Raw genomic sequence first — 23,813 nt, 5'->3', positions numbered from 1 at the left:
CGCTACGCTTCCCGCAGTGTCGTAGCCATTATACTCGAGGGGGGATAGAAAAATAAATTATTCTAGCATGAATGTCGAGAAAAGTGTCTGAGTTTCTGAGCGTACTTCGCAGAAGCTGTCACAGAGTTAAGAGCATAGAAGAGTCGCTGCTTTCTGCTCTCCATGGCCGACACACAACAGCGCCACCACTTTTTCCAAAGCGTTTCAATGGCTGGCCCGGATAGCGCCTGATCAAAAAGAAGCTGCCAAAAAAAAAGGGTGCACAATGTGTGGCATTCACATTTCTGCCACAAAACACACACACAGACACACACGAAAAAAAAACTTAATGTCAACCTTTTACCTGTGATTCTGTGTCTGTCTGTGAACAAGAAACTTAAAAAAAATAGTAAAAAAATAAATAAATAAATAAAAGGCTGGACAGATTTTCCCCAAAAATAGTCTCAAGATGAGGATCGGTCAATGTCAACAAAAACAGGGGCAAAAGCATATTTTCTGCTATATCTTTGCAACCAACGGCCTAGATAGGTGACCTAAAGTTTCTAGTGATCACCAAAATATTTACGATTGATAGGTAACATGAACTTATTGACATGTCAAGTCAATTTTATTTGTATAGCACATTTTCAACAACACAAGCTGCCCAAAGTGCTTCACGTTAAAAAATATCAATCAATCAATCAATAAATAAATATCAAAACATTACAACAACATTACAAAAAAAAAAAACAAGGGCAATTAAATCCAAAAACAAAAGAAAAGAAAAGAAAATCCAGACGCATACAGCTTAAATTGTATTAAAAGCGCAAAGCAAAAAGATAAGTCTTAAGAGCAGATTTAAAAGTCTCTGGAGTTGGAGCAGCTCTGATGTTTAAACTTTTGCTCCTACTCACTTTCATTCCTCTTCTCTCCAGAGTGTATCTCCACATCTCCAGGCTAGTTTCAACCTGCTCTCTACTTTCACTACAGATCACAGTGTCATCAACAAATGTCATAGTCCGTGGAGTCTTCTGTCTGATCTCGTCCGATAACTTGTCCATTACCATTGCAAACAAAAAAGGGCTCAGAGCTGATCCTTGGTGTACTCTACCTTGAATTCTTACTGCTCATCTCACCAGTGTCATATTGTCCTTGTACATAAGAATCCTCTACTACCCTCTCTCACTCCAGATGTCCTCATGCAATACCACAATTGTTCTTTTGGCACCCTGCCATAAGCTTTCTCTCAGTCCACAAATACACAATGCAACTCATTCTGGCTTTCTCTATATTCTCCATCAGTATTCTCAGAGCAAACATTGCATCTGCAGTGCTCTTTCTTGGCATGAAACCATATTGCTGCTCACAGATCTTTACCTACTTTCTAAGCCTAGCTTCTACTATGCTTTCCCATAGCTTCATGCTGTTGCTGATCAGCTTTATGCATTTGTAGTTGCAGTTCTGCATATCACCTTTGTTCTTAAACATCGGAACCAGCATACTTCTTCTCTATTCCTCGGGCATCCTCTCACTTTCCAAGATTTTATTAAACAATATGGTAAAAAATTCCACTGCCATCTCTCCTAAAGATTTCCATGCCTTCACTGGTATGTCATCTGGACCAATTGCCTTTCCACTCTTCATCCTCTTCATAACTGTTCTTTCTTACCAATACCCAGCACTTCCGGATTTACTCTCTGTACAAACTAAATTTATGTTAGAATCTAAATTAGTTTTTATTTTTGTAAATGTGCTTGTGTTCTAAATGTAAAACTTTTATAACTTTTGTTTATAAGTGTAATTATCAGACTAACCCAATAATGTCATTGGGTCATTACCCGAATAGGGTGTGTGTGTGATTTAAATTTTAGTGGCAATGACATGAAATCTTGTGACATGTCCACCATGTCATATGCAATTTCTACCATAACTCTAAATGGTAACAAGTTCCCCCAAATAGATCATCAATTTTACATTGTTTGAAACTACTGGCGTGGGGGCAGTGCAGTGGCTTAGTGGTTAGCACTGTTTGCCTCACAGTGAGAAGATCATGGGCATGATTCCACCTGTCCTTTCTGTGTGGAGTTTGCATGTTCTCCCCCGTGTTTGCGTGGGTTCTCTTCGGTGTGCTCCGGCTTCCTCCCACATCCAAAGACACGTAGGTTAGGTGTTTGGAAACATTAAATTGTCCATACATGTGTGTGCGGGTGTGACTGTGTTTGTCTCTCTCTCTCTCTATATATATATATATGTGTGTGTGTGGCCCTGTGACAGACTGGCGGCCTATCCGGGTGAGACGGGTGTACCCCGCCTCATGCTCTATGACTGCTGGGATAGGCTCCAGCCCCCCGTGACCCTTAATTGGACTAAGCAGTTGAAGATGAGTGAGTGAGTGAAACTAGTGCAGAAGGTATGTTAGTGTTTTAATGTCCTGCTCGGTGTGTAGTGTAGTGTAGCCAGTCATTATTGTTCGCAATTGGGCAATATTCAATCAATCAATCAATTTTTATATAGCGCCAAATCACAACAAACAGTTGCCCCAAGGCGCTTTATATTGTACTGCAAGGCCATACAATAATTATGTAAAACCCCAACCGGTCAAACGACCCCCTGTGAGCAAGCACTTGGCTACAGTGGGAAGGAAAAACTCCCTTTTAACCAGGAAGAAACCTCCAGCAGAACCGGCTCAGGGAGGGGGCAGTCTTCTGCTGGGACTGGTGGGGCTGAGGGAGGATAACCAGGAAAAAGACATGCTGTGGAGGGCAGCAGAGATCGATCACTAATGATTAAATGCAGAGTGGTGCATACAGAGCAAAAAGAGGAAAGAAACAGGCATATGGGAACCCCCCAGCAGTCTACGTCTATAGCAGCATAACTAAGGGATGGTTCAGGGTCACCTGAATCCAGCCCTAACTATAAGCTTTAGCAAAAAGGAAAGTTTAAGCCTAATCTTAAAAGTAGAGAGGGTGTCTGTCCTCCACTGATCTGAATTGGAGCTGGTTCCACAGGAGAGGAGCCTGAAAGCTGAAGGCTCTGCCTCCCATTCTACTCTTACAAACCCTAGGAACTACAAGTAAGCCTGCAGTCTGAGAGCGAAGCGCTCTATTGGGGTGATATGGTACTACGAGGTCCCCTAAGATAAGATGGGACCTGATTATTCAAAACCTTATAAGTAAGAAGAAAAATTTGTAAATTCTATTCTAGAATTAACAGGAAGCCAATGAAGAGAGGCCAATATGGGTGAGATATGCTCTCTCCTTCTAGTCCCCGTCAGTACTCTAGCTGCAGCATTTTGAATTAACTGAAGGCTTTTTAGGGGAACTTTTAGGACAACCTGATAATAATGATTACAATAGTCCACCTAGAGGAAATAAATGCATGAATTAGTTTTTCAGCATCACTCTGAGCACAGACCTTTCTGATTTTTGAGATATTGCGTAAATGCAAAAAAAGCAGTCCTACATATTGTTTAATATACGCTTTGAATGACATATCCTGATCAAAAATGACTCCAAAGATTTCTCACAGTATTACTAGAGGTCAGGGTAATGCCAATCCCAGAGTAAGGATCTGGTTAGACACCATGTTTCTAAGATTTGTGGGGCCAAGTACAATAACTTCAGTTTTATCTGAGTTTAAAAGCAGGAAATTAGAGGTCATCCATGTCTTTATGTCTGTAAGACAATCCTGCAGTTTAGCTAATGGTGTGTGTCCTCTGGCTTCAGGATAGATAAAGCTGGGTATCATCTGCGTAACAATGAAAATTAAGCATACCGTCTAATAATACTGCTAAGGGAAGCATGTGTAAAGTGAATAAAATTGGTCCTAGAACAGAACCTTGTGGAACCCATAATGACTTTAGTCTGTGAAGAAGATTCCCCATTTACATGAACAAATTGTAATCTATTAGACAAATATGATTCAAACCACCGCAGCGCAGTGCCTTTAATACCTATGACATGCTCTAATCTCTGTAATAAAATTTTATGGTCAACAGTATCAAAGCAGCACTGAGGTCTAACAGAACAAGCACAGAGATGAGTCCACTGTCCGAGGCCATAGAAGATCAATTGTAACCTTCACTAATTGCTGTTTCTGTACTATGATGAATTCTAAAACCTGACTGAAACTCTTCAATAGACCATTCCTCTGCAGATGATCAGTTAGCTGTTTTACAACTACCCTTTCAAGAATTTTTGAGAGAAAAGGAAGGTGGAGATTGGCCTATAATTAGCTAAGATAGCTGGGTCAAGTGATGGCTTTTTAAGTAATGGTTTAATTACTGCCACCTTAAAAGCCTGTGGTACATAGTCCAACTAACAAAGATAGATTGATCATATTTAGATCGAAGCATTAATATGGTTTAGTGACACAATATAGTGACACAAGTTGATAAACAACACATTACGCGGTATTTCATGTATAAAATTATTGCAGCATCATGGCCACAGACAGCAGAAGGACAATACTGGTGTAACAATTTATTAAATTAGACACACAAACAAAGACAGGAGTCCTAAAATAATTTAACCAGCAAAAACTACAGCTTTCACTACTATTGATGTTTGGAGCAGCCATCGTTGGATTGTGAACCCGGGGAGATAACATGTTGAATTGACGACTTCAGGTGGCAATCCAATTAACAAATTCCTTGCCATAACTGGGGAATTATGAACGATCCGAGTACAAATGAAACGCGCCATATATTGGAGAACTTACTTTTCCAAACGGCAGGCAGGTTGGTTAGTGGTTAGCAACTGTTGCATCATAGTGTTAGATAATATCTGTGCTAATTTCCTTATTTTATGTTGGTTCAAGGATTCAACATAAGTTTCACTTCCAACACGCATGTGTAAGTGTTCAGATAAAAGGGAGGGCTCCCCTGCTGTGGGAACCAATAAGACAGACTGTGAGACTAATCCACACCCACTGTAACGCCCATATGGTAACGCCCACATTGTCTTGTATAAAGGTAATGTTTCAGCCATGTTTGTGGTCCCTTCACAAGATGGAGTATGTCTGTGGGACCCAACGTCCCCCTAAAAATCGGTCCCCCTGATGACGCGGTTCACAGATTAACACCTCATTTCTGCTTCAAACTGCACACCAGTATCATTCATCATAAAAGGCGGCGGAAGCGATCAGAGCGCCACGGCTAAACGAGCTGCTAGCTGATGCGTTCACTGCGCGTCTGACATTTCAAAAGATCACGGAATTTTGCCTCGTTTCTGCTTAAAATGGCCTAGTTTCTGCTTAAAACTGACTTTAAGAGGTTTTACCTTTATCATCTGATGGTTAATAATCCCATTAATTCATTTAATTGCTTTGGGTGAAGAGACTCTGTCTTAGACGAGCTGGTGTGGTCTGAAATGGTGCATGAGCAGATGCAAAAGGCGGACCGATTTTTTGGGGGTGGACCATTCGGTCTGCGACACCGGGCCTGGTTTCAATGTGACTTTCAATAAATTCAAACTGAGGAATATAATGATTTTGTTCTTTGTAAGGGGCAGTATATTACATAAAGAACAGGGAGAAATTACAATAGCAAGAAGGTCTTGGGACCACTTTCCACCTGGTCCTTTCTGTTTAGACTTTGTGTGGGTTCCGTCTGGGTGATCAGATTTTCAAGGGGATGCAGGTTAGATGAGCTGGACACTTTAAATTGACTGTAGGTGTGAGCATAGAATGTGTTTGTCTGTCAACATGCATGGTCCTATGATGAACAGGTGGCCTGAAAATGAATAAATACATTTTCCGCAAGAGTTTCCTGATCACGCGTTCAAGTCTTTTTGCCTGAGCTGGCACTCATAATTTCAGATTTTACGACATGATGAATGTGGCATTTGTAGCCACTCCCCTTTAGGATATGATATCATTAAAATTGCTATAAAGCATTCCAAACGCCCCCCCCCCCCCCCCCAACTTTTCTTGGACAAATTGCAGCTCTTTTATAGGAGATCATTATGACAAAATTATTTTTAGAGGTATAAAATTGCACAAGGGCTTCTATCTCAGATCATTGTGTGATTGTTTATGTGTGGTGTTTGAGAGAGAATGTCATTTTTGCTGTGTCTTCAGTAATGGCAACTTCCTCAAATGTGCTCTTCTCAACCAGAACAATAGCAGGAAACAAAAGTGAGGGGTCAAGTTCACCCTCAATTACAGGCAAGGAAAAGGAAAAAAGATACACAGAAGCACACAAATAGCCTGACTTGTTCACACAAGAACATTATGTACTCGCGAAAGATCTGCTGTGCTGCATCTGATATATTTTGCTCCAGATATCTAATACGAATGTATACATATTAGATTCTACAGCAAGTGATGTCTTTCTTTTGATCCAGATTCTGGGACAATGTTCCAAAACAATAGGTATTGCAAAGGTTTTGAAGCACATTATGGAAGAGTGATTCAAGTTTCTGTTTCACTAATTTGGGGGAACACTGAAGAGTTTTTGTATCATCCCCAGTCACACGTATTGTCAATTTTTAAAGTTATGGATTACTTTATGGTTTTTCTTCTAAATCAAGTTGAGTATTTCCCCACCTATTGAATGTCATATCTCCTTGCAACTGCTATGTTGTTAGCTGATGTTCACATGAAGATGAGCGGCCTGCATTAACAAATTATTTATATTTTACAGAGAAAGCTGTACAAGATTTTTTTTCAGTGTCACTTAAAGATGAGGAAAACAAATACAACAGGGTTCCAGTGGTGGGCACAGTTCAGCTAATCTGCTAACAGCTAATTAGTGAGTCTAACTGTTTTTTTTAGAAGATAGCTTTTCAGCAAACTTTGAAAACCATTACCAGACCAATTAGCTTGCACCAAATTTAGTTCTGCAAACTTTACATCAAATTCCAGCTCCAAATCTGTATTTTGTTATAGCCCAAAATCCAAGTCAAAGTTAAATTCATATATTAAAACTAACGTTATTACAGCTAACTTTTCAGATATCAGATTAGCAGGTATCAAAGCTAACTTTTAGGTTAGCAGTAGAGGTGGGCGAAACTGGGAATTTTGGTATTGATCCAATACCAAGTAAATACAGGCCCAGTATCACCGATATCAATACCGATACCGATACTGATACTTTTGCATATTTAAGCTTCATAGATCCAAAGGATCCAAAAGACCCAGGATAGAATTTTGCCAAACATTGTATGTGACAACAAAATACTTTATTATCACAATCAGCATTTTTGTTTAAAAAAATATCACTCAACACAACTTAAAACAAAATCTCCTGAGGTAGAGGGCTAACTCGAGGAGAGCACTGAGTGGGCGGGCCAGGCTGAGCCTACCTGCATGGCTGTTGGCTGGTGCCGCTGAGCCACGTGACGGCGCAACAACAAAAGACCAGAGGAGGGAGGGTGCACTGCTCCGTGTTGTGTGACACAGCGCAGCGCTGCTCTTACAGACAAAGAGTAGACTTTGATGAATCTGCATGCGCAGCAGTCAGTGTGGCCGGAGAAAAAAAAAGCTTGAGTATCAATCTTTTTACACGAGGATCGTTCAATATCAATACCAGCGCTGGTATCGATATTAGGATCGATCCGCCCACCTCTAATTGGCAGTGCCCAACACTCTCAGGTTGTAACTCTATAAAACGTTGCTGCCATCCTTCTGCTTCCCCTGGTATCTCAGGGTCCCCACAGCGGCTCCGTTACAGATCCTATTGGAAGTTGCCATGTTTACACATGATGCCCTTCCTGACCCAATTCTCATTCTACGTACTGATCAAAATCTGCTGCACATCTAAGATCTGATGGGATCAGGTGTGCTCAGAACAGCATAGCTGTGTCTCTAGTTATATATGAAGTCCTTCAACTAAAACAGTGTTTTGAAGATGACTCTTCAGAAACAGTATCATTTTTGTTCAGCGTCTGGTCTTACTGGATCATCATGACCAACAGATTACTGTCAGATTGATTTGCAGTACAGTTTGAGTCAATGAACTTGGATTAAATTAGTGTAGGAAATTGTTGGCACTTTACAACTCGTGGGATTCATTGACGCCACATTTTGCCAGCTAGCGTGCAAACGTATTTCCACACAATGCTGTAATACCACTGAGAACAGCCCAGATCAGTGACACTGTATAAACGTTGGCTTTGTCCTGCCTCACAGTGGCCACTTTCACTCTCGGAGTGTTTGTGGGCCGATTGTTATTTTCTGCCAATTGTCAGTGACTGTTTGCTCTGTAGGCTGAGAACACACTGGCGGTCACACAATCATTGTATTGTGTCCCTTTGTGAGAAACTGCTGTCACAGTACTGCAATTGACTGAACAATAGCTATTGATGTTCCTGGACTAATGTATGAACTGATGTCAGAAACTGAATGTGTTATTCTAATTTATGGATGATCACTGTAACATGACAGTGCGGTGATGACTCATGAAAAGTTGCTCATAGTTCATGAATGAATTTTGGATTATTTTTTTTTGCCTTTGTGATACAAATAATATGCCAGTGTTGTCATGATCTGAAGACTTAATTTGCTTTCATCACATGAATGCTTCATCCGTCCATCTGTCCATTTTCTGAATCTACTAATTCCAGTTAAGGGTATATTTCAGCGGATAACTGAAAAACTGCTTCAAATGGTGATGCAAGCACCAAATTTGGCACACATACTCCTTAGACATTACTCTTTTAAAAATGCTGAGTGGCCACATGAACTTTCAATAGGTGGCCAAGAAGGGGTCAATCGAAAAATTACACAGGGGTCAAAATTTAAAAATGCTCCAATCATATTGAAAGGTATTCCATATTATTTGTCTGATCATAAAGATTCCAAAAAGGTATAGTTTGGACTATATGTGAATGAATGTTCTGGAGTTATGGGGTAAAAACAGCAAGAATGGTGACAAAGGTCAATTTCAATTTGTACAGGGGTCAAAAGTTAAAGTTGCTACAATTTTGGTAAAAAGTGATGCATATTATTAGTTGAGTGAATATGGTTTTTTAAAGGAATAGTTTGCATCATGTAATATGCTTAGTTATCATGTTTCAGGGGAGCATGTGTCACATGTCACAGAATCCAATGGATGCCGACATTGTTTAACCTTTACTTTGCAAACTAAGTAAACTTATAAACAAACTCTGTGCTTGTTCTGTTAGACCTCAGTGCTGCTTTTGATACTGTTGACCATAAAATGTTATTACAGAGATTAGAGCATGCCATAGGTATTAAAGGCACTGTGCTGCGGTGGTTTGAATCATATTTGTCTAATAGATTACAATTTGTTCATGTAAATGGGGAATCTTCTTCACAGACTAAAGTTAATTATGGAGTTCCACAAGGTTCTGTGCTAGGACCAATTTTATTCACTTTATACAGGCTTCCCTTAGGTAGTATTATTAGACGGTATTGCTTAAATTTTCATTGTTACGCAGATGATACCCAGCTTTATCTATCCATGAAGCCAGAGGACACACACCAATTAGCTAAACTGCAGGATTGTCTTACAGACATAAAGACATGGATGACCTCTAATTTCCTGCTTTTAAACTCAGATAAAACTGAAGTTATTGTACTTGGCCCCACAAATCTTAGAAACATGGTGTCTAACCAGATCCTTACTCTGGATGGCATTACCCTGACCTCTAGTAATACTGTGAGAAATCTTGGAGTCATTTTTGATCAGGATATGTCATTCAAAGTGCATATTAAACAAATATGTAGGACTGCTTTTTTGCATTTACGCAATATCTCTAAAATCAGAAAGGTCTTGTCTCAGAGTGATGCTGAAAAACTAATTCATGCATTTATTTCCTCTAGGCTGGACTATTGTAATTCATTATTATCAGGTTGTCCTAAAAGTCCCTAAAAAGCCTTCAGTTAATTCAAAATGCTGCAGCTAGAGTACTGACGGGGACTAGAAGGAGAGAGCATATCTCACCCATATTGGCCTCTCTTCATTGGCTTCCTGTTAATTCTAGAATAGAATTTAAAATTCTTCTTCTTACTTAGAAGGTTTTGAATAATCAGGTCCCATCTTATCTTAGGGACCTCGTAGTACCATATCACCCCAATAGAGCGCTTCGCTCTCAGACTGCAGGCTTACTTGTAGTTCCTAGGGTTTGTAAGAGTAAAATGGGAGGCAGAGCCTTCAGCTATCAAGCTCCTCTCCTGTGGAACCAGCTCCCAATTCAGATCAGGGAGACAGACACCCTCTCTACTTTTAAGATTAGGCTTAAAACTTTCCTTTTTGCTAAAGCTTATAGTTAGGGCTGGATCAGGTGACCCTGAACCATCCCTTAGTTATGCTGCTATAGACGTAGACTGCTGGGGGGTTCCCATGATGCACTGTTTCTTTCTCTTTTTGCTCTGTATGCACCACTCTGCATTTAATCATTAGTGATCGATCTCTGCTCCCCACCACAGCATGTCTTTTTCCTGGTTCTCTCCCTCAGCCCCAACCAGTCCCAGCAGAAGACTGCCCCTCCCTGAGCCTGGTTCTGCTGGAGGTTTCTTCCTGTTAAAAGGGAGTTTTTCCTTCCCACTGTAGCCAAGTGCTTGCTCACAGGGGGTCGTTTTGACCGTTGGGGTTTTACATAATTATTGTATGGCCTTGCCTTACAATATAAAGCGCCTTGGGGCAACTGTTTGTTGTGATTTGGCGCTATATAAAAAAAAATTGATTGATTGATTGATTAATCCTATTAGCGTTCCATTTCAAAATGAGCAAATATTTGCACAAAAACAATAAAGTTTATCAGTTTGAACATTAAATATCTTGTCTTTGTGGTGTATTCAGTTGAATATAGGTTGAAGAGGATTTGCAAATCATTGTATTCTGTTTTTATTTACATTTTACACAATGTAAATGGTCCCAACTTCATTGGAATTGGGGTTGTACTTTATCACAAAAATCAAAGGAAATAGTGTCAGTAGTGGGATTGTAGCGGTTGTACTTTTGACATTTTATGACAAAATGTTTGTTGGGCAAGAAAACTGTAATTTCTAGGCATCTTGGAATTTGAATTTTGATTCCAAAATTTATATTATTAAGCACACCTGTTCAATTGCTTCTTAACACAAATAGCTAATCAGCCAATCACATAGCAGCAATAGTGGTGAAGACGACTTACTGAAGTTCAACCCAAGCATCAGAATGCGGAACAAAGTGGATTTAAGTGGCTTTGAACGTGGCATGGTTGTTGGTGCCAGACAGACTGGTCTGGGTATTTCAGAAATTGTTGATCTACTTATGCAACCCATCATGTTGGCTTTTATATTTTTAATTAATTTGTATCAAGTTGGAGAGATTTGCTTTGAGTTTGAGTTTAAGGATGTATATTTTAGATTTTTTTTTTTTTTTTTTGTATTTTTTGTACGGGTATTTGAAATGGCATAAACAAATTCAAATGCATGAAATACCAAGGGGCCAAATATGTTTGGAGTGAACTGTAGGTATGTCCCTTTTGGGCAACTGTGTCAACATGGTGGTGCAACATGGTGGCCCCTATGAAGAGGCTCACTCCAGTGTAGATATGAAGGGCTTATTCAAGCTTATGAAAACACATTAATTATTGCAAGTAGTTAATGAACACATGGTTATGAATGCTGTATTTCATTTACACTAATAAACACCACTTAATGTAGCTGATCCATTAAAGCTACACTGTAGCTTTAAAGGGACTCTAGTGTTCAAACCTTGGTATTGTTTGTGTTTTGGAAATATTCAATGTCCACAATCAATGGATAACAATTGGTTAAATCAGATCAGATTTATTCCCACCTCTGGGGACATCAAAGAACCAGTAGGGACCATCACACAACCCGTTGGGGCACTAAATCTCAACATCAAAATTTACAGTGTCTACTTTCAAAAGTGCTTACATTATGATGTATACCACATCAAGGCGGGGATAGGTACTAACATTATACCAAATATGAAGGAAATATACTGAGCGGTTGTTAAGATTTAATTCTGTACAGCCAGAGATAAGACTAACAAACAAACCCATGGATGGTTCTAATATCCTGTGTATGGATCTCTCACCCAGTTGGAATCACAATGTCACGGGACTGAAAACTCAAATTTGGGGCTGCAGCTTTGCACATGAACTATTATAAAGAAAGAATATAGTTAAAATTTTCAAAACAGACATTTTTTAAGAAGGTCTTATAAGAATTTCTTGAAAACACTCAAAGAGTCTGCTTATTTAGGGAAAGCAAAGCAAAATGGGATGCCACACCCTACCCTACCATCACCACTGATTTCCCCTTAGTTTTTAAAAATGATACACATATATTTTTATCAAATCATTTTTTTAATATATATTGAAGGTTGTTATTGCACATTCAGATGTGGAACGTTGGACAGAAATGTGTCCATTTGTGATGAAACAGATAACATCCTGTCCTTTACTGCCATCTCCAGGAAGCTGAAGCTAATTCTTGTCACAAAGCTTCTGCGTCTTCAGCACTGTATTTCCCAGTTAAGAATCCTTTTATTTCTGTTTTCATACATGCAGCTGTATTGTGAGACCTTCCAACATCTAATAATTGTAATGAACTTCCATGAAGTTCCGGACTGGACCACTATGGACCAGTTGGTTCTGGCTGCATCCCACAAAGCTAATGCTAATTAAAATGGCTGACTGATAGAGTAAATTAAAGTATGGCATGGTGGATCAGTGGTTTGTACTCTTGCCTAGCATGGTGGTCTAGGGTTTAATTCCACCAATAGAGCCCTCTATAGTGCTCTATAGATTCCACCCATGTTCCTTCCTGTGTGCAGTTTAAATGTTCTCCCCATGTCTGTATGGGTTTCCTCCAGGCTATCTGGTTTCCTCCCAAGATCAAAACATGCACATTAGGATCTGCTCCTTTCTCTATCTTGACCAAGGCAGCATCTCTACATCTGGAGTTGGTCCTCGGGTGCCGGACTATGGCTGCCCACTGCTCCTAGTGGGTGGATTGTATCTAATCATAAGTAGGATGATTGAGGTTTTTTATTTCAAGGTTCTGTTGCAGCCTTTGAAGCAATAGAGAAAAAATCAAAATAGTCATTGGCAAATCCTATACAGTGCAAGATAATATTTTTGCCATAATATACAGTTACTCTAAGTAATATACAGTCACTCATAATATACAGTCACTCTACAATTACACAGTTACAAGTTTATGAATTCAAAATAAATGCTATGTCATATGACCTTTTTTGCTGACAATATATCAGCAGTCTGAGCAACTGTCTTAAAGCTATAGGGCCTTATCAAATTTCACAAAACTGAGAAAATGTAGTTTCTGCTGAAATCCAAGCATTATAATGTAGGTTTATTTTTGTAACATGTAGCAAAATTACAGCTCATTTTAATGAGGAGGACATATTAATCTGGGGGGAAATTCCATAGTGAATATTGTCTTGTCCTTCATCGGGATCATGCAGACTAAGTACAGGAGGAAACGCGTGTACGCATTCGTGAAATTTTGAGATTACCTGTGACCCATCTCGTATGTTAACATCCATAAGATTTCTTGTACATCAATTTCAAATCTATCAAATGTTGGTCATAGCATCTAATCCCTTTTAATTTCTCTCCCTCAGGGGTTGAAATTCTAAATAGTTTCCAGACAGCATGAATTTGATCATATTGGCAGTATCATTTTATGAATCCCTTATCTTAATGCTAAGAAATAAAATTATAGTGGTGCCAAAGAAAGTTAATTTTATGATTTAGATCTAAAAAAAAAACAAAAAAAACCCAAACCAAAATAAAACAAAACAAAACAATAATAAAAAAAAACCCAGTGGCACTCTACCTTTAAGTAATATGAAGTATACAAATACTCACAAGTATATAAATACAAATATTTGTGTAGTGACCCTTGAGGTTTTAAACATTACAATTTTCTGTGTGCATAGGAACAAGTTAGTACTTTCAAGGAAAAACATAAACCTGAAACTACCAATCCTTCTTCATTTTTAGTGTTAATAAATTCACTAGGAGCATGGCATTATGCTCATACACTGCTTTTGAATGAACGTAACCAGAATTAGTTCAATCAGCTAAATGCTAACTTGGTAAACTAGCATATAGTGTGATTGAAATGACTGCAACATTTAGCTAGTAGGTAGTTAGCATGTACAGCACAACGTGTTGTATGTGTTGTCTTGTATTGTCTTACAACTCACTGAAAATTATTAGTTTATTTTGAAAATTGATTATACTTGAGTATGACAGAATTTGTCAAACTAAATGACATAGCTAGCTAACATGATAGCCAACAACAAAACAAAAACAAAAATGAATACATGAAGGGAGTATATTTTTGCTCTTCAATTGTCTTATAACTTATCAGTTTGTTTGTAGAACAGTTTTTCCTTTTGGTTTGGCATAAATTCGGATTATGTTACATAGCATGCCTAACAAACTAACTGCTGCCAACTTGGAGGCTGCTTCTTACTTCAATTTAATATGATAAGTCTGTGAAACTTAATATTAGTTCCAAGCTTTATTAAAGTCTTTCTGTGGAGCTACTATAAGCTGCATTTTAAACTTCTAACCAAATGATATAAAAGTAATATGAGATTTACCATTGGTATTTACCATTGTAGTTACAACAATAACTATATTACAAGTTGGTGTTCACATTCACACACACACACACACACACACACACACACACACACACACACACACACACACACACACACACATATATATATATATATATATATATATATATATATATATATATATATATATATATATATATATATAAACAGCAACATTTAGACATTAAGAGATAGTCAAATATAACAGCAAAAACATTCTTTTAATTTTCATCAAATTTTGGATTCATAATTTAAAATGCTCTTTACAAGTACAGGATAGTTGTGTTCATACAAATATGCACTATTATATAAATACAACAGGCTTCCAGCATCTCATTAATACAGACAGTTTATATTTATCAACAAAAACTACAGAGGTATGATATACATAATGATGGGACTACACGGGTAAAATCACATACATACATACATTTATCATTTCCATCATTTGTATATGTGTGTGCCTGTTTTCAGTGTGTTTATTTGTTCATGCAGTTATTGTCCATGGCTCATCTCGGGCCCAGTTTTAAGGGGATTTTGTTTGACAAGAGGTTCTTCTTGCTGTTGTGAGGCTTCACTTTCAGGTTTTGTTTCGGCGCTGTTTTCAAGTAAAAATTAAGCTGACAGGGAAGATATGAGCAAAAGGTGAGTGAGTATTATCAACACTGAAGTTATATACACACACGCTTGGACAGCATTCTCTTGTAAAACACACCTGTATAGCCTCTGCTGGTCCCACTGTGACCGTAGTGGTAGACGGGATGTGACCCAGAGCAGATGCTGTGACAGTGTAGGTGCCTGGTAACAGAAGTCTGAAATAGTCTCCATCTACTCCTGAAGATGTACAGAAAAAAATTACACATGGGTATTTTTGTTATGAAATTATCTTCGCAAAGGATGACATCTTGGTTTGTGTTGGTGGTTTGTGGAATACAAACAATAAACGTTTGGGACAGACACCCACAACAAATGGGGGTAAACTGGACAATTAAACATACAGGACCTGTGTTACTAAAGGTTTGTGTGTGTTAGCATGTATGCAAACCCCCCAGCACTTGCAAAACTTGCCTTTATGAATATGCAATTTGGGGTTTGTCCACAAGAGTGCACAAAACTGTGGGAGGAAACATGCAAATAGGTGCGATTTGCACATACAACATGATTTATCAAGCTCAATGGGGGAATTAAAATGAATTGTGAAGAATTAAGGAAAAAAGCACTCTTGGGGAGTGTAAATGTTTTTAGAGTTTTCTTTGAATCGCTTTTAAGACAGTGCTCCTTTTAAAAATTTTGGTCTTTTGTTGAATATTAACTGGATATTTGTGTTTTTATTCTTGTATGGTATATGATGGCGTTTGTATTATGTTTGTTGTAATTATTGTTTTGCTGCTTTCTTGGCGAGTCCTCTCTTGTAAAAGACATTTTAATCTTTTACCTGGTTAAAAAAGGATATATATAAAAGTAAATTTAGCGAGTGCCGATATTGTCTGTTTTTTGCAAGTTTGACACTTTGGCGTTAAGTTATTGCGTTTCACGGAATACCTTTACAGATTTTAAACATTTTTATTTATTAATTTATTTGTGGTTCTTTAAAGGTTTTGACATTGTTAAATTACAGACCTCCCTTTCAAGTCAAATAAAACCCTTGTCGGTGCAATTATTGTTTAATCCCAAATAAAATCTTTTATAAAGTGGAGAAGACCACCTTAAAGAAATAAAATATATTTAAAAGTGAAAAATGGTCACACATTTTACTAATTTATAATATATGGTTATTGAAAGACATTGCATAATTAGGAGCTTTTCCTTATTTTTAGATATTTTAGGCACATTAGAAGGGCCTAAAATCTTTGCTTTTTGTAGATCATGCTGCGGAAACTATTTCATACACTAAACATTTTTAAATCTGTCAAAGCAATATTTGTAGTAAACACAGTAACCATGTGTGCACAGAAATCTATCGGTGCCCTTCTCACCAGTGGTTATGTCATGGTTGATGCCAGCCACAGAGATCTCAGCATTGCGAATGGGATTGCTATTGTCATCATACACCATTCCTTTGATCCCATGGTGTATCTGAAATGAGAAAATGATGATTTGATATTGGACACCATGTTGCTGAGCTGCTTGTCTGCAAAAATAAAGAAAAATGGCATTACAAAACTACATGTCAAGAACAATTTTCTTAATTGTTCAACCTTATCAACCTCATTTTTGTGATCTACAGTAGACATATAACCAGATACAGCTGCCACCAGGGGGCCACACAGGAAATGTGTCAAGAAAACACAATTCAAAATCTGTCAAAAAGTCTATGTCATTATATAACGTGTACTTACATAAACACAATAAATTATATTATATATTGTTTCAATTTCAGGTAAATAATCAGCTAAATGTAAGCGTACCGGAAGGGTAAACTCAAAAATTTGTCTGATGACCTTTTTTCTACATATATATACAAATGTGGCAATTGAAAATTATTTTCATTTTAAATTTTTATTAGCCTAAATTAGTTGTTTGAAGGAAATTTGGAAGACTGGGAATATTTAAAAGTTGCAGTGTTTTATGCTCCTTTTAATTTGTGTAGAACATTGATCACGCATGTTACTATATGTGTTCTGTGTTGCACAGCCCTCCTTGGAATTATTTTCACCAGCCGCCACAGTATATAACAGCACCTTTTCAGTTTGGTATCACTGCCCTAGAAATGTTTCTGAGCTTTCTCTTGTGACTCCAGAAACGCGATTAAGAGCCAGTGCCACGTTGTATTTCATCTCCGACAACTGGGATAAAGGGCATTTTGTCTTCAAACCAAGAGGCTCTTTTCTTGCTTGAAAGAGTAGGTTTATCTCGTTGAACATTACAATAAATGTCATGCAGCGCATTCTGAGACATTATACCCTCGGAATGTGAGCCAATCAAAGCCAGGGACTCTTGCCAATGCATCTTGTTGTGTGTAAGTCTGTGTGTGTGAGTGTTTTCTAGCCTGTTCCAGGTATGACACCAGAGCTTCTCGGTTGGCGAGCCATTCTCTGCGTAGTGCTGATGCTGGAGGAAACTTATCACAACTCAGTTCCAAGGTGATTTCGAAACAGTTGGTGTAGAGGTAATTGAAGTCTTGCATGCCTGAAACATAAAAATGATTGAGACACAGTTGGAGTGCATATGAATCTTTTACCTTTGAATCAGAAACTGTTTTTTTGAGGGCAACTGAGGTAAATCTGGGGCATAGCCATGAATGAATCAAGGTCAAGGTTAACTTTATTGTCCCAAGGGAAATTTATCTTGGGCTTGCAATGCTTTGGTTAGAATAGTAAAAACACATACAATCATACAACAACAATATAATATACAATTACGGGAACACAGGAAACAGTCAGTTAAAATTACATAGTCTTCGGTCAGACCCCTCAACGCCCAGTAATGCGTCTGTAGGTACTATCCAGATTTATTCAAAGGAGTAATAGACAAAGGAGCAAAATAATTTTTAAATCTGTTACTCTTATACCTCTTAGAATGAAGTATAAGAGTAGAATGAGGTATAATTCATTCATTCTAAGAATGAATGAATTAATTTATTTGGCGCACACGGACCCAAAATAGTAAAGAAAACTCTAAGAAAACAATTTAATAAAATGTACCTATGTGCCCGAAAGGGTGTAGGCAGAAGCAAAAGCTTATAAATGCCCACGCCTTTAACCAAAAAGATAAAAAATGTATACATATGTATATATAACTATACATATACCCATGATAACAAATACAAAATATAAATTAATCACTGAACTAAAATTTCAAAACACAAACATGCAAACACCAGTGCACCATGCACACACCCCCCCCCCCAAAAAAGAAAAAAAAAAAATAGAAAAACCTGATTCATCATGCTATAACAAGTAATTAAATATTTTTTATAGAGCCTTTTAAAGCCAACCAAGGTACCAAATGATTTAATATTATCAGGATACTTATTCCAAATATCAACACCTTTAACAGAAACACAATGACTTTTTACAGTAGTTCGAATCTTTCATTTCTCAAATAATAATGAGCCTCACAAATTATAACTGGAGTCCCTCATTTTAAACAGGTCCTAGACACGTTGTGGTAAAAGTTTATTTTTTACTTTAAACATAATTTAACATTTTTAATGTAGTGGGGAGTGGGAACTGTTGTCCACTAGGTGTCATCATCGTGGTGCTTCATGTGTCTTGAAGCACTGAATGAATTTTTGAAGTAGTTCATTCATTTTCTACACACTCTCTTACTCCAGTTAAGGGTCACGGGGGAGATGGAGTCTGTTCCAGCAGCCACAGGGCGAGAGGTGGGGTACAGCCTGGACAGGACGCCATTCTATTGCAGATTGAAGTAGTTGTTTCACACAGTTCACCACTGTGTATCACATTCTAAAGCACTTGTTTTGTTTAGTGTTTCAAGCTTTTTGGAACAGTGGCAACTGTTTTGAAGGAACGGCTTCATTCAGAATTTTGTGCATTTCAAATAAGTGTTTTTTTTTTTTTCTGAAGCAGTTGTTTAATTTAGTGTGTCACACATTTCGAATCTCTGGTTTTGTAAATGATGCATTTTGTTTTTTAAGCGTTTCAGCACTTCAGAACAGTGATTTGCTTCATTTGCTGTTTTTGTCATTTTAAAAACTGAATTGTTTTGTTGGACAATTCATTGATTTTATTTGAAGTGTGTGAAAACAAGTAATTATTTTAAAAAGAAATGAGTTAATTTAGCAATTTGCACATTTTGAAACAGTGAATCATTGTATGGAACAATTTGGAACAAGTTACTGCTCCACATCAGGCAAGCCTCTTCATTTTCTGTTTTTAAAACTAATCTTAAAACCCACTTTTATGTGCTGGCATTTAACCCAGAATGAGATTCTCGATCTGTTTTGGTTGTTTTAACTGTTTTTACTTGTTTTTTATTTGTACTTTGTGATTTGTTGCCTTTTTATGTCCCCTTGTATACAGCACTTTGTTTCAGCTGCAGCTGTTTTTTTTTAAAAGTGCTTTATAAATAAAGTTGATTTGATGTGATTTTGATTTGGTTCAGTTACTGTTTCAAACATTTAAAGGAATAAAGCATTTTGTGATGCAAATGGCCCCATTTGTTCAAAAAGCAGTATGTAGAAAATTTAGGGAGGTTTCAAACAGATATTGATCCCAAAACAATACCTGTATAATGTAAAACAAGCTGAGTATGACAGTTTTAAAAATGTGCATTTTTGGTTAGTGGTCAAATTAAGTCCAAATAATTTATTAAATTTAGGTTAAAATAAGTGATAAATTAATTACACTTACACTTCTTAGTTTCATTTGGCCTTGATAATCACCAAAATGAGTTATTTAATGGCAATTTTGGTGCCAGTCTTTATTGATGTATCAATTTAGAAAGAAATTAGTAAAAGGGAAGAGACAGGTAGACATGAGCCTGACAGCAGTAGTTGACTTTTCACAAATTTCATCTGCAAATCTGAGTGAAAAATTTAAAATTTGACCTCTGACCCCAATGACTTTGACCTTTGACAACTTTGACCTCGCCTGGGCAATTCCAGAACCTGCCTACATGTATGTGCCTGTTTTGGGGCATATTGAACCAGTTCACTTAATCTGCATGTCTAAAGACATGCTTCAGCCACAGACTGCTCCTTTCCAAGTGCAGGACCAACAGACTGAAAAACTCCTTTGTCCCTCACACCATCAGATTGTTCAAGTCCTTACTCTGGGGGGAGGAGGAGTAACAATAAGACAGGGGACGGGAAGGCGAGGAACAGTCGTAGCCATTAAGCCAATAGGGAGCAGTATTTCTGGTATTTGTATTTACATTTTGCAAAAAATTTTTTTACTTCTACTTTTGGTGCTCTGTGTGCTTCTTACCCTGTGTGCTGCTGTACAATGCTGCTGGAATCTCAATTTCCCTGAGGGAGTCTGTCTAATCTAATCTAATCTAATTGGAAATTTTATAATTGTTCAGGTCTCCCTTGTAAAAGAAATCTTGATTTCAATGGGACTAACCCGGTTAAATAAACATTAAATTTAAATTGAAGTGGAAAAACTTCAATTTTAACCTTAGAACCAATGACTGACCTTTGCTAAATTGGATGTCACCCGGGCATTTACAAATCCCACAGACGTGGGGTCATCCACATATCATATTTAGAGGAAATCAGCCTGGGACCTGGTAGGATTAAGGGAACAACCAAAATGTTGACCTTTAACCACAATGACCTTGACTTTTTGCAAAATAAATGCTTTTAGGGAAGTTCTGTGGACATCTTACAGCATAGAAGGAGTTTGGTGGAATTTAGTCCAAACACCTTGGAAGAATAGTGGAACAAGCACACAAGCAAGCAAAAGTTTCTCAAATTATATTAGTAAAGGAAAGAAGAGGCCTCTGTGTGTTTGTGTATCCAGAGCATCAATTAAAATCCAGAAAGAGCTGACTTTCATCCATTGGCATAATTATATATTTTTTCATGAGGATTCAAGAGGTGAAAACAGCAAAGTGATCAGAACAATATGCACTTTCACAATAAGAGCCCGTATTTCAAAATAAAAGCCTGTGAGGTTGCTGCAGACCAGACAGAATTCATCAGTCTGTCCATCCTCCAACATCCCAGACAGCAGATTCACATCTGGACATTTTCTGCATGCATGTGCCCCCAAACTCAGAATTAACATGTTCACACTCTGGACAAAACAGCAGAATTGTGTCTCAACAGTGTCTCAAACAGGCCAAAAGGAATATATATATATATATATATATATATATATATATATATATATATATATATATATATATATATATATATATATATATATATATATATGATCTAATGTGAACACTGTCACAGTGCAAATATAAAACTTCAGTTATTCATAATTTCTTTACTTGGAATATTGTACTGGTTAAGCAGCTTCAGAAAAGCTTATTGACAACAAAAAATCATTTTTGAAAATTGAACACAACTGAAAACAGATTAAACCTTCAGTAAAGACTTTCATGAAAGCCAAGACATTTTTTTATGTCAGCACTTAAAAAAATGTAGCATAACTGTAAACAGATTTTCCTCAAAAGTCAGCTGTCCTCTGTATATAGTACAAACGACTACATCTAGAACCCGTGCTTCCTGGCGGGTCAGCGTCCTAGTTTGCTATGAAGCTGTATGCCGCAAAAGCTTTTTTTCTTCTTCACTGAAGCTGAAGTGCAAATAAGACCCAGATTTACTGCCAAAGTTCAAACGTTAACATCACAGATTGCGATATAACACATGGATCACATGAAGTTGTGAAACAAATATAACAAACGCCCACTAAATAGCACTGAAGGCATTTTTGTTCGAATGAATGGCTCAACAGATTCAGAACCGAGGACTATCAGATCAAAGACCCAGGAGCTGAAATTTGAAACATGTCATGACAATTTAATGAACTTGATTAAGCTGCCAAGCTGAAAAATATTAACTATTAATCAACTCTTTGAAATGATGTTTTCTATACCAATACAGTAAATCAAACAGTTGGCTTAGAGGACTTTAACATGCCTGCCAGTGCTTAAGCCCTTATAATGCCTGAGGGCTTTTAAGGGGCCAAAGCCACTAAATAACATTATACATAAAACCTAACTCAAATAACAGACCCTCTTTTTGCACAAATCAGACATAACATACAGTATGTGGTTCGCTGAGGAATATTCTGTTTTTAAACAATGTAGAATTTGAATTAGATGCCAAACAAAATGCCAAACAACACATTACATGAGACTATTACAAACAATGTGAGTATTCTTAAAGATCTTTTAAATTGTTCATATGTAGCAGCAAGCAATTTTTTTGCATTTGAATGGTCATAATAGCACAAAAAGTCAATAATAACAATAGCTTTTTTGTGTAAAATGCAAGTTCAACTGCATTAATTTCTAGAATAAGTATGATCAATGAATTTATTGTTGATTTCTCACGAACACAGATAGTATAAAAGTAAAATCTTCAACCTTCTATTTCACTGTTCACTGCTATCATGGTGGAGACAGAAGCAAAAGCTGGATTCTTTCAGTGTTGGATTGTGAAAGAAGCAGTGAAAAGGTTAAAGATGGAAAAAAAATGTGGCCAGGCAACCCTCCAAAATACTCTGAGCCCATTTTTTAATAACAAAACTAAATGTCATGAATGCGGCTAATGTTTTCCCGTACTACTTTTATGTTTTCTCAGTTTTTCCCCACAGCCAGTAAATGGTTCAAGGACAACACTGTCTTTGTCTCTCGCAAATGTCCCATGACATCTCATGGTCATAGGCCCTGCTGTTCCCGCCTTCTTACAATACATCACCTGAACTCACATCCATCATCCATCACCTCATCACTCTCTGTATATATACTGTACATTGTTTTTGTTTTTTTTGTTTGTTTTGTTTTTTTCTATCCCAAACTGGTTCAGGAGGGTTCCCTTCTTTGATGTGTGTCACTCTGCATCCTTTACAACACTAAAGTGTTTTTGCATATTTCATTTGTATTTATTTATTTCTATTTTTTGCTCCTCGCATTGATTCCACCATTCTGTCTACCTTGTCTGACTAAATTATTTTCATATTGAATGCATGGTGCAGAGTGTTTGGTGCACATATGGGAGTGGTACAACATGAGTTTTTTTTTTTTGTCTGTTTGCACTGTTGCCTCATAGCAAGAGGGTCATGGGCTCGATTCCTACCTATGGTCCTTCTGTTTGGAGTTTGCATGTTCTCCCCGTGTTTGCGTGGGTTTCCTCCGGGTGCTCTGGTTTCCTCTCACATTTAAAGACATCCAGGTTACGTGAATTGGAAACTTTATAATTGTCCAGGTCTCCCTTGCAAATGAGATCTCAATCTCAGTGGGACTAACCTCGTTAAATAAAGGTTAGATAAAAATAAATAAATAAATAAATAAATTATGCACTTTGCATTTAGTTGTAAAAATGGACTTGGGAGTTTTCAAATCAAATCAAATCAATTTTATTTATATAGCGCCAAATCACAACAAACAGTTGCCCCAAGGCGCCTTATATTGTAAGGCAAGGCCATACAATAATTACGGAAAAACCCCAATGGTCAAAACGACCCCCTGTGAGCAAGTACTTGGCAACAGTGGGAAGGAAAAACTCCCTTTTAACAGGAAGAAATCTCCAGCAGAACCAGGCTCAGGGAGGGGCAGTCTTCTGCTGGGACTGGTTGGGGCTGAGGGAGAGAACCAGGAAAAAGACATGCTGTGGAGG

At 37.5% G+C, this 23,813-nt stretch overlaps 1 protein-coding gene and 1 long non-coding RNA gene across 2 annotated transcripts in view; one reads left to right on the top strand and one right to left on the bottom strand.

The window, feature by feature from the left end:
• The first annotated feature begins 1,977 nt into the window (after positions 1–1,977).
• On the top strand, positions 1,978–23,391 carry LOC117530831. Its single transcript, XR_004566457.1, has 3 exons — positions 1,978–2,018; positions 5,484–5,488; positions 23,251–23,391. It is a non-coding gene; the product is annotated as an uncharacterized LOC117530831 (long non-coding RNA).
• Positions 14,757–23,813, bottom strand: part of cpn1 (carboxypeptidase N, polypeptide 1) — a 30,815-nt gene continuing 21,758 nt past the window's right edge. Inside the window, exons 6-9 of the mRNA XM_034193769.1 lie at positions 17,544–17,683; positions 16,531–16,630; positions 15,270–15,388; positions 14,757–15,174 (exon numbers count right to left, since the gene is read on the bottom strand). Of these exons, the coding sequence (XP_034049660.1) occupies positions 15,064–15,174; positions 15,270–15,388; positions 16,531–16,630; positions 17,544–17,683 (470 nt within the window). The 3' untranslated portion in view covers positions 14,757–15,063. The remainder of the gene's footprint in view (positions 15,175–15,269; positions 15,389–16,530; positions 16,631–17,543; positions 17,684–23,813) is intronic.

The sequence above is a fragment of the Thalassophryne amazonica genome, chromosome 18 (assembly GCF_902500255.1).
Source record: "Thalassophryne amazonica chromosome 18, fThaAma1.1, whole genome shotgun sequence".
Classification (NCBI taxonomy): domain Eukaryota; kingdom Metazoa; phylum Chordata; class Actinopteri; order Batrachoidiformes; family Batrachoididae; genus Thalassophryne; species Thalassophryne amazonica.
Note: the sequence above shows the minus strand (reverse complement) of the source record. Positions and strands in the feature narration are given on the sequence as shown.